Source organism: Camelus dromedarius, chromosome 9 (genome assembly GCF_036321535.1).
Source record: "Camelus dromedarius isolate mCamDro1 chromosome 9, mCamDro1.pat, whole genome shotgun sequence".
Classification (NCBI taxonomy): domain Eukaryota; kingdom Metazoa; phylum Chordata; class Mammalia; order Artiodactyla; family Camelidae; genus Camelus; species Camelus dromedarius.
The window spans coordinates 46,827,469-46,843,897 of NC_087444.1; the positions used below are offsets into that span (position 1 = coordinate 46,827,469).

The window sequence follows — 16,429 nt, forward strand, 5'->3', positions numbered from 1 at the left end:
TGATAGTGGGAAAGGCTATGTATGTTTGGGGGCATGGCTATATGGGAACTCTATACCTGTCACTCAATTGTGCTGTGAACCTACAACTGCTCTAAAAAATAAACTTTTTTTTTTAAATTATCAACTGAAAAGTCTTTGGAAAATTCTTTAAGAATGCCTGGTTCATCATCTTGAGACTCATAATACACACAGATATATACTATATGAAGTAATTCCCCCAGAGTTCTCCGGGCAGAGGAAAACCCTTATTTGCATTACTTCATTTAATTCTTGGGTTAGCAACTATTACGTGATGAGTACTATTCCAGATCCAGTGAACAAAACAAAGTCCCAGCTCTCATGGAGGTTACATGATGCTAGAAAAGACAGATAATAAGCAAGAAATTCAGATGGGAAGTGCCCTGGAGAGAATAAAGGATAATTTAATGAGCTTAAGAATTAGTGGGGTTCCAGGGAAATAGTGCAGTACCTGGTATGGAACCTTCACTGGTGACATTTAAGCCAAGATGAGATCTGAATAATGAGGAGCCTACAATGCCAAGGTCTGGGATGAGAGAATTCCAGGCAGAGGAAAGGGCAAGGGCCAGGGCACTTAGTGGGCATGAGCTTGCTAGACAGTGAGGACGAAGACCGGCCAGGGAGACTGCAGACCAGTGAGCACGGTGGAGGTGGGGTGGGGCCTGGAACGGATTAAGGAGGTCTCTGTTGGTCATGGTAAGAAATGGGGGTTTTATTCTCAATACAATGGGAAATCTTTAGAAAATTTATCAGAGAGGGAAAAAAGGTAGAGAGGATCTAAGTTGGAATAAACCACTCTGGTGGCTTTCTAGAAAAAAAGAGAAGACTAAAAAAGGGAACAAGATTTGAAGCAATCAGGAAACTGCTGCAGCCTTCCATGCAGGAGTTGACCGTGACTTGGTCACAGCAGAGGAGATGGTGAGCAGTGATCAGATTCAGCAGTTTTCGAGGAAAATAATAGGACCTGCTAATGGACTGGGGAAGCAGAGTGATACAGTGAAATTGAGAACAATTTTTGGGGTTTTCACAGGAACAACAACAAACTGAAGATGAGTAAGTCACAGACCAACAGGACACTATATGAACAATAGCACAAAACACAATGAAAGGTGAGGAGAAAATGGCAGTGGTACATTTGGAGCATTAACGGCAAATACGAAGACAACAAGGAAAGCTAACACAGAGGAAGAAGTTAGACCTGGCCTCTGCTGACTTGGGTTTAGGAGTGTGGCTTTAGGCCTGAAGAAGACCGCACGTCCATTCTCTCTTCCACTTTGCCGTCTCTGAGAACTCTGGTTAAGGACACATCTGAGAATTTCTAGTCGATCTGAACTATTTTGCCCAAAGGGGGATTTAAAGCTAAACTAACAAACAAACAAACAAACAAACAAACAAACAAACAAAAATGCAGAGGTAGGAGGAGTTTGCCCAGGCCAGACTCCCATAAAGGGTTGAAACCATTTCTAAGAAACATGTAGATACCATTCTCATCTACCCAAACAAAAGCCTCACTACTCCTAGGCTATTATTAATAAGGATCTAAAAATATTAAAAGGAGGAAAAAAAATCATCTTCATGAACATATTTGCTAAGTGCTTTTGTTTCAGCGAGGGGCAACCAATCCAAGGCAGGCCAAGTGACAAACAACATTAGAAGTAAATGCTCTGGGGCTGGTACCTTCATTGAAATCCTTGGCAACTCTCTAATCAAACCACTGTTTTGAAATTGCTCCCAATTGTCTCTAATCCTTCATGACTTTTAGAAAGAACCCTGTAATTTTCATTGAAGAGCTTCTAATTTATCTAAAACTCTATGTCTGTAAAAGCAGCTCAAGCTTCATGGACTGTACATCTCAAAGGATATTCTAAAGACATTCCTAGCTTGAAAGACTAATACTGAAAAAAAAAAAGACTAATACTAATAATTTTTAAAAGAAAGCATTTTAAAGAATATCCCTTTGCCAGAGCTATCTCAGAAAATAGCTAAAAATTGACTGACTCTGTATTCAGGTGGAAATCAGAGTTTGTAGAATTTATTCAACAAAACAAATGGAAAAGAAGCTCTCACTCTTCGCAGGCTAAATGCTGCGTGCTCTATCGGTGGGTGAAGAGAACTCCAGACACTCACTGTAGCATGAAATCTCATCTCATATATAAGAGACCACAAATGCAAAGGCATAATTTACGCTAGGGTGACTAAATTCATGCCCAGGACTTTCCTGGTTTTAACACTGAAGTCCCAAATCCTGAGACCCCCACCCCCACCACCCCAGACAAACTGGGACAGCTGGTCACCCTAAATTTAACCCAGCCCTTCTTTCCTTGGTTTTGTTGTCCAGTGTGTCACCAGGGCTATTGCATCCCAAATTTCTTAAAGTAACAATCAGGAGCTTTGCTAAAGGCACTCCTGAGCTAAATGAGCCCAATACTGAAATCCAATCTTCCCACTTTCACACAAGCACTGAAGCTTTTCATTCTTACTCACCTGTCCATTCTCATCCCTCAATCTTAATATTTATGACCTTATTTTTCTTAGATGTGGGGACATCCATGACCGAGAACATTTTCAGAATTTAATAGCCAATGAAAGGGGGAGGGGAGGCTTCCTGGCAAGATGAACAGTAGAGACCCCAGCCTCCACTGACCCCTTCCTAGATTTCCAAAGAGACGATCGATGGAATATTAAAAGAGATCAGGACTTCTTTCAGTGCAAGTATTAGGGAAAGGTGCTCAATATGCCAGGCATTATGAGGAACTGTGTTAGATACAGTGTAAGTGGGGTAAGATTATGCAAGGGCAGCATCCTGATCAATGTATCAAGTAGATCTTCAGAGAAGCACTCACTCTCTAGCTCAGAAGGTGAAGAGCAGGCGGGGCAGGAAAGGCTAAGGGGCACCCAGAGGGCAGGCTTCTCGTGTCTGCAGGGCAGCCTTAAGTGCACACAACCTGTGGGACCCACAGACCCCAGACGTGTTTCAGGCACAAGCACCACTTTGAGAAGAGAACCAGGCATCGCTGAGGGTGGAAACTGGATCAAGCAGGTATGCCAGTGACGGGCCGTCCAGCTCCCACGGTTTGCTTGTACTGCCAGCATCTACACCACCTAAGACAAAAACGAGTTACTCAGTACACACCAGTCTACCAAGTCTGCCATCTGGCCATATACATTTTCTCCGTTCCTCTTTCAAGTGAATCTATACTAAGCTTTCACAGAAACAATCTTAATACCTACCTGCCAGCCAGTGCCAGTCCTCTTTCTAGAATGAAACACAGACAGGAAAAGCAGGACAAATCACCAGGCTCATGCAAAAGACTACATTTCTAAGGGAAGGAACCAGTTCAACCGAAACTGTCTCTTCCGAAAAAGTGTTACTCAAACTGACAGGCAAAAATGGTTATAAAGTTCTCAATATTTCAAGAAGCTGCTTCACTCAAGAAGGCACTGCATCCGTGAGAATGGGGAAGGCAATCATGAGGATGGAACAGGATGAGATCATGAAAGGCCGCTTGGAGGTGATTTTTTTGAAACAGGTATTGCTTCATTTGAAATGATAACAGATGGAGGGAACAACAGAATGCACGCTGCAGAAAAATGGCATTACTGAGGTGGATGAGAAGTCAAGAAATTCCCCCAGAACTCAGAGGGAAAACAAAATTACTGACAGAAAAAATAAGACATGAGGGGCAGAGTCTGGAAGCTTATATAACAGATATAAGCTATATCAAGAATCTTAGAAACAGATATAACAGGAATCTTAGAAAGAAAGCAGAAAGCAGAGATGACAGAACAAAGAAATAACAGAAGAATATTTTCCAAAGTTGTGACAAGGCCTGAGTCTGTATTACAAAATGGTCAACCAAGTACATAAACAAATTCTGTTCAAAAATTAAATACAAAATACGACAGATGTCCAAAGCAAAAACACAATTTACTACAATAGAACCAAAATGAAATGGTCTCAAACATCTCCCTAACATCAAATATCAGAGGTCAAGGGACCCAGCTGTACGGTTTTAAGGTGGAGAGCTTGTTACTCAAGAATCCTACAGCCATTCAAGGAGATACTGATACGTGAAGGCACAGAAAATCACTCTCAAATAATGCAGAGATTCAGAGAATTATGCTACCACCATTCCCCTAACATTAGCTTTCATGAAAAAATGGTTAGAACCTATACTTTAGCTGACCAAGACAGTGATTAAATTAAATTAAAACCATGATATAAAAAAGATTAGCAGTGAATGTAGAAGTAGTTAAATAATTTCAAATAGGCTTATTTCATTTAATGCAAATATAAAAATACTATCTGAAAGAAGAGATGCTTCATCTAAAAAAATTTCTATATTAAAAATCTAACTCAAAAAATCTAAGAGTACATTAAAAAAAAATACCTGGCAACTAGGCAGAAGGATTGAACAAAGTAAATGTCAAGAAAAACACTCACACATCAACAGAAAAATGGGTAAAAGATGACCAGTCAATGAACAGTAATTGAAAGAAGCATACAAATGGCCAAGAAACATGGAAAATGCTCAACCTCCTCCGTAAAGAAATGCAATTTAAAATAGCATGTTATTTTCACTCATTAAACTGGCAAAAATATTTTAAATTGTAATGCCCAGTACTGCGTAGGGTGAGATAAAGTAGGCTGGTGGAAGTAACCACATTTCATACACTGTAGGTGGGAATGTAAACTGAAGACAATCTTTCTGATTAACAGTCTGACAATATGATATGTACAGTTTTCAAATACCGACATGCTCATCCCTTATCCATGTATTCCACGTCTAGTAATTTTTCCTACAGAAATAATCAGAGATGAGACAAAGATGTATGTACAACAATGTTCACTGCAGGGATGTATGTGATATCAAAACACTGGAAATGAATTACATGACAAAAGTAGGGGATTCTTATTTAAGCTGTTTTTTAAAATCACATTTTCAAGAAATATTTCATAAGGAAAAATGTTCAAGATATAAAGGTATCAGGGAAAAAATATGACACAAAACATTATATCTAACATGATATGAATTTTCTAAAAAAGACAAAGTAAACATATATTTTCAAGTAGAGAAAAAACCATGAGAAGAATTAGACCAAATAGTTATGAATGATATTATCTCTGTGTGGTGATATGAAGATGTATTTTTTAAAATTATTTACTGTTTTTGTTTGAGGGGTGGGTAATTAGGTTTATTTATTTATTTTTTTTAGTGGGGGTACTGGGACTGAACCCAGGACCCTCAAGCATGCTAAGCATGGGTTCTACCACTGAGCTACACCCACTCCCTCATGATGTATTTTTGTTATTCAATTTATACTTTCCTATAGCTTGTAAATTCTCTACAATGAGCATGAGTTCTAAGGTACACATTTTTTTCTTCATATTTAACATCTCTGAAATTGGAATACATCTTAAAATTGATAGCATCTTTGACTAGATGACATATATTATTACTTTTGTACTTAGCAATAAAAAATAAAACAATAAGTATGATTATTTTTAAAAGACTCATAGGGAAATGTTCAATGAAGAGGTCCTCAGAAAAGAGGGGTTCGTCCCCCAAATAAAAACGGTGGAACACTGCAATCAGTGAAGGCGAGAAGAGCTTTGGTTAGTTTCATAAATCTTCCCCAATACAATTTTCCATGGAGACTGAAAACTCTTTCATAAAAACAAGTACAGAGGTAAAGATGACCTCAGGGTACACACCTTTCTCCCTCTTTTTTTTTAAATTAACTTTTATGGAATGCTTGGTTTGCTGTTGGGCTGTGAAGAGAATAGATTCTTGAGGCTAATAATTCCTTTTTGCTTTCTAAATAGGCAAAAGGAACTTTAATCCCACTTTGGTCAGGGCTGCCTTTACTCTTCCAAGTTGCAACTCTTCTCAAAAGGCTGGAGGGCAGAAGGAATTGCAGAAATGGAGAGATGAGAAGGGACAGAGGTTAGGTCAACAGAAAACTTGAATTAAGTAGTTTTCTTCTTTTCCCCCTTTGGATACACAGAGCCATGACATCTGCCCACTGGTCCAGTGAACTGTGGGGACCAGAACATCCCAAATAAAGTTAATGAATGAAACAGAAGCAGCCACTTAAACCTGTAAGTTCTGCTCCTTCACATACCTTCCGATTTCCCTTTTTATTCGCTGCTATCTTACATATGGTTTTCCATTGGCAATGGAGGAAGATGGCTATGGTTTCTGCCTAATACCTAGGGAGAAAAAAGGCTGTTCTCTCTAGATACTTGGCTAAGTCCCTATCATGTCTAAGGCAGTAAGTGCTGTGTGTACAAGGATACGTATAATACTGGCTCTGAAAAAGTTTAGCTCTAGTCCGGAGGTGAAGGAGAGTCACAGCATCCACACTGTTTGGTCAGTGGCCCTGCCACTGTGAGTATTAAATTTTTTTAATGTCACTCCTAAGTATGTGAATTATACCTGTACCTAGATGAAGGGAAAAACATGACAAGGTGGAGGGAACAGTACGAACAAATATAAGGAGAAAGGTTTGTGCAAGGACCAATTTTAGGGCAGATTTTCAGGACAAAGCCACTATAACGAATTGCCCAAGGACTATAATTAATATCTTTTAAAATTTTTTAAATGTTTACTGGGCCTAGAAGAACTATTCAGCAGAAAGAGTTTAGTGAATCTTCTTTCATCATGGGGTATACAGTCTGGCCTTGAAATCTGATGTAGGACTGGCTGATTTAGGAGAGTCAAGCTCACTCCTGGTCCAGTCCTGAGCTCGCTCAGTCGACAAAAATCAATTAAAAAATAAGTAAAATTTGTAAAGGCTTCATTCATGGTCATTCTTCCACTGTCTTTACAGAAGTGGCAAAGAACCACACAGGATACACAATCAAATTAAAAGCCTGAAAAATTCCTTGCCATAGCTCTTGCTTTTAGGAGTTATGTTACAGAGACAGACAGTCAAAGAGGGCATATTAAGACTGCCAGCCAAAGGGGAAAATTCCACCCACCCAACCCAGATGTAGAATTACCTCAATACAGCATGACTGACTGAATGAAACACAGGAGAATAAAAGGACCTCACAATTCATAACAACACATCCATCCTCAGCTTAACAAAAGACAAAAACAAAAAAACAATACATTTTTTATGGTCTTATCAAAAATTTGGCAGAGAAAGTACAGATTGATCCAGACACTGTGTCATTTTGGAAAATTCCATGATGTCACATTATTGGGACTAGATATGAGGAAGTAAAGCATGGATCACTGAAGGAACAGAATGCTATGGAAGATTCTAAAAGCTGACTCTGGAGATCCCAGAACATTAGGTAAATGGCCATCTGTTTTGAGGAGGGACTTCAAAACCTGGCTTCAAAACCTTTTCCAGCCAGGAGCTTTCAGGGATAGAATAAATATTTCCTTTTGCCTATATGGCCAAGACATAGTGCCATGAAATGGGGTGGGGATGGGGAGGGAGCCAATCCTTGGTACGTTCACTCACTCATTGATTCAATAATTATTTTTTAAAGGGCCTACCATGTTCAAAGTACTGTGTTAGGTAGTGTAGAGGTTACACATTTTTAGGGATCTAAAATATAGTAGGTAGAAGGCATTTTTAGAAAGTTCCAGAAACGACAAAGCCACAGACCCAAGTAAAAATGCAATTTGCAAAGGAGTGCAAATGAGAAGAAATCTCAGTATGATAACTGAGCCAGGTGGGTTTGCAGAAGCCAATATTTATCAAAACATTAAGTAAGTAGTAGGACAAAACACCTAGTGACATAGAGCTATCACTTTAGCATGGGTCTTCTATCAGTAAGAACAAAGAAAGGCAATTATGAATTCCAGGGGGAGAGCGAGGGCTACACAAGAAAGTCATGGTTCAAATACAAAGCCAGCTAAATAATGTAGCACGATTCTGAGAGTCTGATGAGGTATAAAATCTTGACCTGACATTTACAATATACCCTTTCAACTGACGCCAGTTTAGTGATGACAGTGGATGACATCTTCTATTTACGAATTCAGTCACTCTGGTTCTACAATTAATAACAACTACATAAGCACTGGTAGGTACTGGTTTTCAAATTTCAGAGTCAATATGCAAAGAAGGCATGGTCATCTCATCACAATTACAGATCAGTATGTAAACGTTACAAGCTTCAAAAATGTGAAAGTAATGATATGGCTGAAATACTGGAAGTTAAGAGAGAGCATCTATATATTGGTATAAAAGTAACCAATTAAAAGAGAAAAACTAAAAGTAGATGTTACCCAACAAAAAAAGTAAGCGAGAGTGAGAGAGAGCGTAAGACAGCCGACTCCACCTTTTTCTTCGTGAAAAAATTGATAGTGCTTCAAGTTGTTGGATGAAAATATAGAAGTATTAAGAGTTTTTAAGAAAAATGAGTTTTTAAGGGCTTTTAAGAAGTATTTAAGAGTTAAGAAGGAGACAATCACTTAAAGAATAAAATATAAATACAGTGAAAAGTAGTTATTTCTAAGAAACGGAATTTGGGAGGAAGTGTAAAATGTTTTTACTTTCCATTTCAGATCAACCTCAACTGTTTGAATTTTTATTTCCTAATACATACATTTTGATTTGGTACATATTTTATTATAGCTACAATTTTATTATTTAGTACATTTTTATTTTAATACTAACAATAATATAAATGAGGTACTGACAGGAAAAGATATCCAGAACATATTAAGTTTTAAAAAAGCAAGTACTATAGTAATATATATAAGAAAGTTCCATTTGTGTTTTTTAAAAAAGCAGAAGCAACATATATGTTAATATATTAATTATATTAATTAACATATATGCTAATATGTTGACATAATTATATTTATGTTAATGCTTACAAAACTACCTGATAGAGGAAGGTAAAAAGTACTTCCGCATTTTATTCTACATAGTTCCACATTGTCTGAATCCTTTACAATGGGAATATACATATATTCATTTATTAATTGTTCAATTAATATTTTTTCCACATTTTTAAAGGAAAAGGATTCCATGACTACATCATTAGTAGAGACGGCATAGTTCAGTAAGAAAAAGAATAGCTTTGGTCTGAGAAAAACCTGGATTTAAACACAAGCTTCATTAGGGATATGACCTTGAACAAGTTATTTTACATCTCTTTTTTTTAATTTTTATTTATTTACTTTTTGTTTGTTTTTAATTTTTTTTAGTTTATTTTGAATGATTTGGTGGGGGGATAATTAGGTTTATTTATTCAGTTATTTATTTTAATGGAGATACTGGGGATTACACCAAAGACCTCGTGCATGCTAAGCACACACTCTACAACTGAGCTACACCCTCCCCGCCTTTTACATCTCTGAGCCTCAATTTCCTTTTTTAAAGAGAACTTTATTGAGATATAATTCACATACCAAACAATTCACAGAAAATATACAACTCACTGCGCTTTAGTATGGCCACAGGATTGTGCAACCATCACCACAAACAGATTTCAGAGTCTTTTCATATCCCTAAAGACAGCACGTACCCATGAGCAGTCAATCCCCATCAATTTTCTTCTCTGGGAAACAATGGTGATCAGAAATGGACAACTACCTACCTGATAGGCTTGTTATGAGAAACAGATAAAATATACCAAAGCCTCAGCCCACAGTCGTACTCATCACATGCATTTCAAGTCAAGTTCACAACCTTATAAATAATACAGAAATCAGCAAAAAGGCCGGATATGATACGAAAGTGTAAGAGATTGGCAAATCCTTCCAAGTACCTAGGAATACACGCAGGTCCCGTCCTCAGAGCCTATTACACAAGCCATGCCCTCTCCCCAATTTGACTCAATACCAATAAATCGGGTATGAAGTCAAAAAGCCCAAGTTTGAAAATGTCAGCATTTAGGGGCATATTTTAGAGCAAAAGTTTCAGGAGGAGAGACACCTCCACTCCACAAAAAGTGAACAGCGAGAAGCAAATACCGCAGTTGCTGAGCAGGTAAGAACAGGGTGAGCTCACGTCGGACAAGCAGCTGGAACTATACTGTCATGTTCCTACTTTTCAAACTGAAAATAAATATGGCAGGTGCTCATTTGGCTGTTCAAGCACTTTCCACTTAAATGGCAGTTCCTCAAGCTTACCGACGCAGCCTGGAGTTATAATTTACTACCGCTGCTGTATTATTCCCTCGCCTCGGCAGAGAGCACAACACAGAACCTACCTTTCAAGACCCATGAGAGGTAATAAAGTACAATTATTTAGAATTTATGATTAAGCTATATATTATCGGTACTTTCTACTCCAGTGGTCAGTCAGAGGTTGAGGGAGGAAGGGAACGGGGTCAGAGGGAGAAATAACACAAGCCTTTTCCTTTGAATGCAACGTCTAAATCAGGGCGGGCGGGAGGGACCCCTGGAGGATTAACAAAGCTGCCACAGTCGCCAAGGGAAGTCCCAGAGGAGCACCAGTTAAGCGACTTTAAAGTCCCGGAGGCCTCAGCTCTTCCTGCTCACAGAGCTACAAACTCAAACTAGAGAGCTCGTGTTGACTGCACAGACAGAAGCAGGGCACGCTTTCAGGGTGCACCACATCAAGCGTCCACAGTGTACTGGGTCTTGCTGCTCTGAGCCACAGATATTTCAGAGAAGGGGAACCTAGTGGATGAAAAGCCAGAGGCCAGGCTCTGTAAGGAAACAGCCTCCCCCAAGGTAAGATGGCGGTTACCGCAGGGCCCTGGGCCAACAACGGCCAGACGTCCATTCTCCTCATCCTCAGGAATCTACTGTTGAGATGTCCCTTTCTTGTAGTTCCTTCTTGTGGCTACAGAAATACACACCTGAAATGGGCAGGTGCCAGGCTGGCAAGACTCAGGGCACGAAGCAGGGAAAGAAGACAACACTCGGCACTCCGGTGTCAGGCCCTCCCTCGCTGGTTCTCCCGTGGACCAGGGCCCAGCTCCCAGTCTTCAGAATGAGTCTCCACCTTCAAGTTGGGGCTTGCAAAGCACTTTCTCGTATACTTTCTGATTTGGCCTCACAATAAGCCTGGGCGGCAGGCATTGTGAAGTTTTACAGGGGAGGCCAAGGCTCAGAGGGGTGTTTACAGTGCATCACCAGCGGACAAGAGGGGAGTCTGGAACGTGGTCACCTGACCAGAAACGGCCTTTCATGATTCTACCCTACAGTGTTGGTGAGGGAAAGCCAAACCAAAAAGGATACACTGTGCATTGCACTTTATATTGCTGTTTTCGTTATTGGCTGTGGAATTTTTACTTGGCAACTGAAGCTTTGAAATAGCTTGATTGTTATTGTAATGATAGATATATGCAAATGAGATGTAGTTGGAGTTAATGAAACAAAAGGAAAGCGATCAGACAGAACAGAGTCATGAAGAGTGACACGTAAAAAATAATAATAATAATAAATTAAGTGGGGAGAAAAAAGGAGGTTTGCCCGAAATGTTTACCTAGCACTCACCTTTGTCCTGAAACATCCCACCCTCCACCCTCGGCTCCTGGTTAATGAACATAATTTGGCTGATGTCCCTTGAACTGTATAATCTGTTCCACAAAAAGAGCAAACCCAAAATTGCCTCCAAGCCACTTTTAGGTCCCTAGCTCCCTGGTTGCATTCAGTCTATGGAAAACATCTGTGGCAAAGTAAATCATCCTACTCTGAGAAAGACCAGAGTGTACTTTTTTTTTTTTTTACTCTAAGTGTATTTTGAAGTCCTGGTTGGAAAATTAGTGAAAATTGTAAATCTGCTTGCAAATCTGGTCATGTCTAACTCTGAGATTAGGGCAAAGATTCCAATTTAAAAGTAAAACCGTGACAACCCCAGTTAAGCGTGTCCTCAGGCACTGCCAGCAGGGCCTTCACTCAATTCCACAGGCATTGGATTTATTACAGGCACCCGACACGTTCCCCATCAGACACCCCTGGAGTATTTACTTGAGACAGCAGGGTTCAGTCTGCACTTCCTCTGCAGACCAATATATTATTATAAATTGAGCTAAACTGTTTCCTTTTCATAAGTGCTATGAAGTTCAGATTTCAGATATCAGTACAGGGCTGAGGTCCCTCCACAGGGCTCTGTATAGTATCCGGGTTTTAAAACATAAAGAGAAAAAGGTAGCTTTGGACCATGGTTGCTTTTATTTTTGTTTTGTTCTGTCTAAGAGGAGAGGGAGGAAAATTCATTTTAGAACTCGAATATGACATCTTAATAAGAAAATATATCCTATATACAAACTCTGGGTACAGTGTGCTAGGCTTGGCCCTGCTCAGTAGGTTGTCGGTTATTTCACTGAGATCTGAAGGCAGGAGTTGGAAGTCAGGACTACATGTTATGTCTTGGATATCAGCTCCTATAAAACAGTAACACTCCCTTCTGTGTATCACCTCCAATAGCTAAAGGAAAACACAGTAGATTTTTAAAAGTATATTCATTATAATACATAAGTCAAAAGGACAATGTAATTATTTAATGCTTTCACTATTAATGTATTTCTGAGCCAAGAAAAACATATGGAAAAATACATTGAATAAGAAATGGAAAAGAAAGAAGCAGATAACCACCATCGTCACATTCTCCTCTTCTCTTCTGAACAATTTAGTCCTTGAGGTGAGGCAGAAGCATCGTGGGGTGAGGAGGGCATCCATGTATGGGGGTGGGGGAGCTGGACATGGGTGTCAGAGCCCAAGTGGGATAAAAGGACAAGTTCCAATCCATGCTTCTTACCAGCTGTGTAACCATGGCTAAGGCACTACATCAGTCTAAGCTTAATATTTTCATTCTCAATATAGCTAACATCTACTTCTCCGGGTTATTGAGAAGATTAAAAGAAGGTCTGATGTGTCATTAATCCCCCAATAAATGTAGCTGTTATTCATATACCACTGTTATTCCAGATACAGCTATATGTGCATCTAGGGAAAAGGCTGAAAAGGAATGTACTAAAATAGGCATGAACCTGATTTTTATTTTATTCTTCTTTCATTTTATACTTTTCTGAACTTCTTTTCCCTACAATGAGCATGTATTACCTTTTCAATCAGATGTTACTAAATAAATAGAAAATAGCTAAATCTTGACAATGTGTATGCACTACTTTTATATACAGAAAATTAATAAAGCTATTAAAAATAGCACCATTCTGGTTCTCATCTCTTTTAAAGATGCCAAATGCTAACAGAAACTCTTGAACAAACTGTCCAAAAGCAAAGTGGTTTATTGGTTGAAATGATCACCCACTTATACTCATGGTAAATAGCCACATCTGGGTGGTATATTAAAAAATGAATTAATAGTCTGTTTTACCTACAAATGATGCTCAGTGATGGGGCAAAGACTTCAGAAAACCAACTTAGTTCCTGAGGCAAGGAGGGGAGGGGTGGGTGAAGAGATGGCCTTAACCCTAAAAGCATTTCCACATAGAGATTTCAGTGAATCACGGTCAAATCTAAACGGTCCCTTTTAGAGTGAGATAAGCACTGTCTATGAAGCCTGCAACCCACACTGGTCCCTGTTCTGCCTCACTCGAACTGAGGGACCATGGGCAAATTACTTAAGAACAGAACAACCCCTGCACCGTCTCCCTCATAAGGTTGTTTGGAGACTGAATGAGACTGCTTATGTGAAACTGATTTGTAAACTGTAAAGCGACGTGCAAACGGCAGGCGAGAGATTTAGGGCTTAGTTAGATCCGTGTTTCACAAATGCAGGAATCATCCATGAGAAGAATTTAAGAATTTACCACGGAATCACACCATGAGAAAGTAATTCCCTACACAATGCTCTTCCGATCTCCCCGCTGACATGGAGGGGAAAGTCTGAGACTGGCACTGTTATGCAGCTAACACCTGTCTGTAACAGTTACAGAAGACAGACCAGGACTCGGGCTTGGGACCTGCAGCAAACAAAAGTAGAGGGCACTTAATACTGTTTTCCTTTCTCTCTCTCTTCATACAATTCCTCTAATTATGCCAAGGGAAGCTGGTTTTCCATTTAAGATAGCGATATAAAATCTCCTAAAATAAATTCATTTCAGTGAAAGAAAAAAAGTGATTTCATCTAGAGAGAAATATTACGTAAGTAATAACAGTACAGGGAGCACGTGGACCTGGCAAGAACCTGGACACCGATGTGAGAATGATTGACACCTGGAAAACATTTACTGAGCTAATGGCCTCAAGGGCTACTCCAAATTCTTAATTCCTAGAAGGCAAGGACCAAGTTTTAGCCATCTCCACTCTCTCCTCCAGAACCTTATGCAGCACGTAGAACACTGGGCCCTCTACAAACACTCTGTTGATTGGGAAATAATTCTTATTATAAATACTGAGTTTAAGCCTTGGCGCTTCCTAGCTCTAAAACCAAACACGTGGGGAGATTACTCCCCCAGGCAGGTAAGAGTGAGATCACCCCTAAATAATCCGGAGTCAGAGCCAAGGACAGAACAAACCCTGAGAGGCTTTGTGAGGGAAAACAGATATTGTTCGCACACTGTGCATCAGAAAGCAAATAGAAAATCTAAAAATAAAACAAAAAACTCAGAGCACAGAAGCAAAACACAAAGCTCTACAGCTTCACTTAGCCTGACCACAGCTGAAACACTGCCTCTCAAAGAACTAAATGAGGGAAATGAGAGAACTCAATGAGGGGAGGGAAAGGCTGCGCTGTCAGGTCAGCTGTTCCTGAGAAGAAACTAAATTCACAGCAAAAAAAGACTTTCACTAAAAACCTATATGGGCAGGGACATCTTTTGAAAACTTCACACAGATCAGTTGACTTAGATGATCTGGTAGCTCTAATGAAAAATCTTGAAAGCTGTTTAGCACATTTGGGGAACTCCATAAACACTGAGAATGAAAAGAAAAGCAACTTTTAAAATGAGCAGTAGCTTTAAAAAAAATTGTTACAGATAGAAGTTTCATTATCACTACAAAATACTTGAAAAATGTATTTCAAAAGACATATTCGAAGTCTGTACCCAATAATCTAAAACTTAGACACCAGAGCATCAACAAAGCTTTGATCCTCCCAATTACCAAGCATAAAGTAGCAGTCTCCTTGGTGAAGGGGTATTGCCAAACCAGGTGTCTCTATGTCCCACGAGATCTTGAAACCAACATGCCAGATATCAGGGTCTCTGCCTTCGAGTTGAGGATCATCCTCGCTTTCCTCTTCAGGACCTGTCAAAAGAGCAAAGAGTAATCAGCAAGGAAATGTTTCATCTAAAGTTCTCGGTTTCACAACAAGGACCGACTGTATAGCACAGGGAACGATATTCAATGTCTTGTAATGAGCTGTAATGGAAAAGAATCTGAAAATATATATATGTATATGTGTCACTGAATCGCTTTGCTGTACACCCAAAACTAGCATTGTAAATCGACTACACTTCAGTAAAAAATAAGAATTAAAAAAACAATAAAAGTTCTCGGTTTCATAATAGTTATCTTAGGAATAACTGAACTTTTAATAAAATATGGATAAATGAACTATACAATCCTTTTATGTCATTTTAAAAAATTACTTAGAATATTTGTAACATGTCATTTATTTTTAATCAAAAAAAAATCTAAAAATGGAAAGGAAATAACCACAGGTACCAATGAAAATGAAAGAAAATTATTTTGCTTCAAGTCCGTGTAGCTAAATTAGAAAATCCAGATTAAATGGATAGTTTTTTAGGAAAATATTATCGACCAAAATCGACCCCAGAAGATGCAGAAAGCTAAACAAGTCACAGAAGGTATAAAGAAAGCTGTCAAAGAACTCTCTCGCAGGAAATCACAGACCTAGAGAGTTGCAGAGGAGAACTCTATCAAACAGTTAAAAAGTGGGTAATTTCAATATGGTGTAAATTATTTAAGTGCATAGACAAGTGTCCAAATTCTTTTCATAAAGCTAGAATATGAATCAAAGTCCAACACACACACACACACACACATACCCCAGTCTCACATCTGAAAATTAATGCTTAATTCCTAAATATAATATAGAGGGTTCCCAGAATGATGGTTTGACTTGACAATTTTTCAGCTTTATGATGGTGTGAAAGCAGTATGTATTCAGTCAAAAACATACTTTGAGTTTTGATCCAACCCTGGGCCAGCGATACGCAGGACAATAGTGTCTGTCCTGTGATGCTAGGCAGGGGTAGCTCTTGAGCAGCCACACAATCATGAGGGTGAAGAACCAATGCACTGATAACCATTCTGTACCCACACAACCATTCTAATTTTCACTTTCAATACAGCACTCAGTGAATTACATGAGATAGTCAATATTTTATTACAAAACAGACTTCATGTTAGATGATTTTGCTCAAAAGTAGGCTAATAAAAGTGTTCTGAGCACACCTGAGGCAGGCTAGGCTAAGCTATGATGTTCAGCAGATTAGGTGTATTAAATGCAGTTTGACTTATGATATTTTTCAGCT

The 16,429-nt window shown here is 39.0% G+C and overlaps 1 protein-coding gene across 1 annotated transcript in view; it reads right to left on the reverse strand.

Annotated features, from left to right (window-relative positions):
* Window positions 1-16,429, reverse strand: part of FTO (FTO alpha-ketoglutarate dependent dioxygenase) — a 345,458-nt gene that overhangs the window by 214,869 nt on the left and 114,160 nt on the right. The window contains exon 4 of the mRNA XM_010990070.3: window positions 15,033-15,176. Coding sequence (XP_010988372.1) covers window positions 15,033-15,176 — 144 coding nt within the window. The remainder of the gene's footprint in view (window positions 1-15,032; window positions 15,177-16,429) is intronic.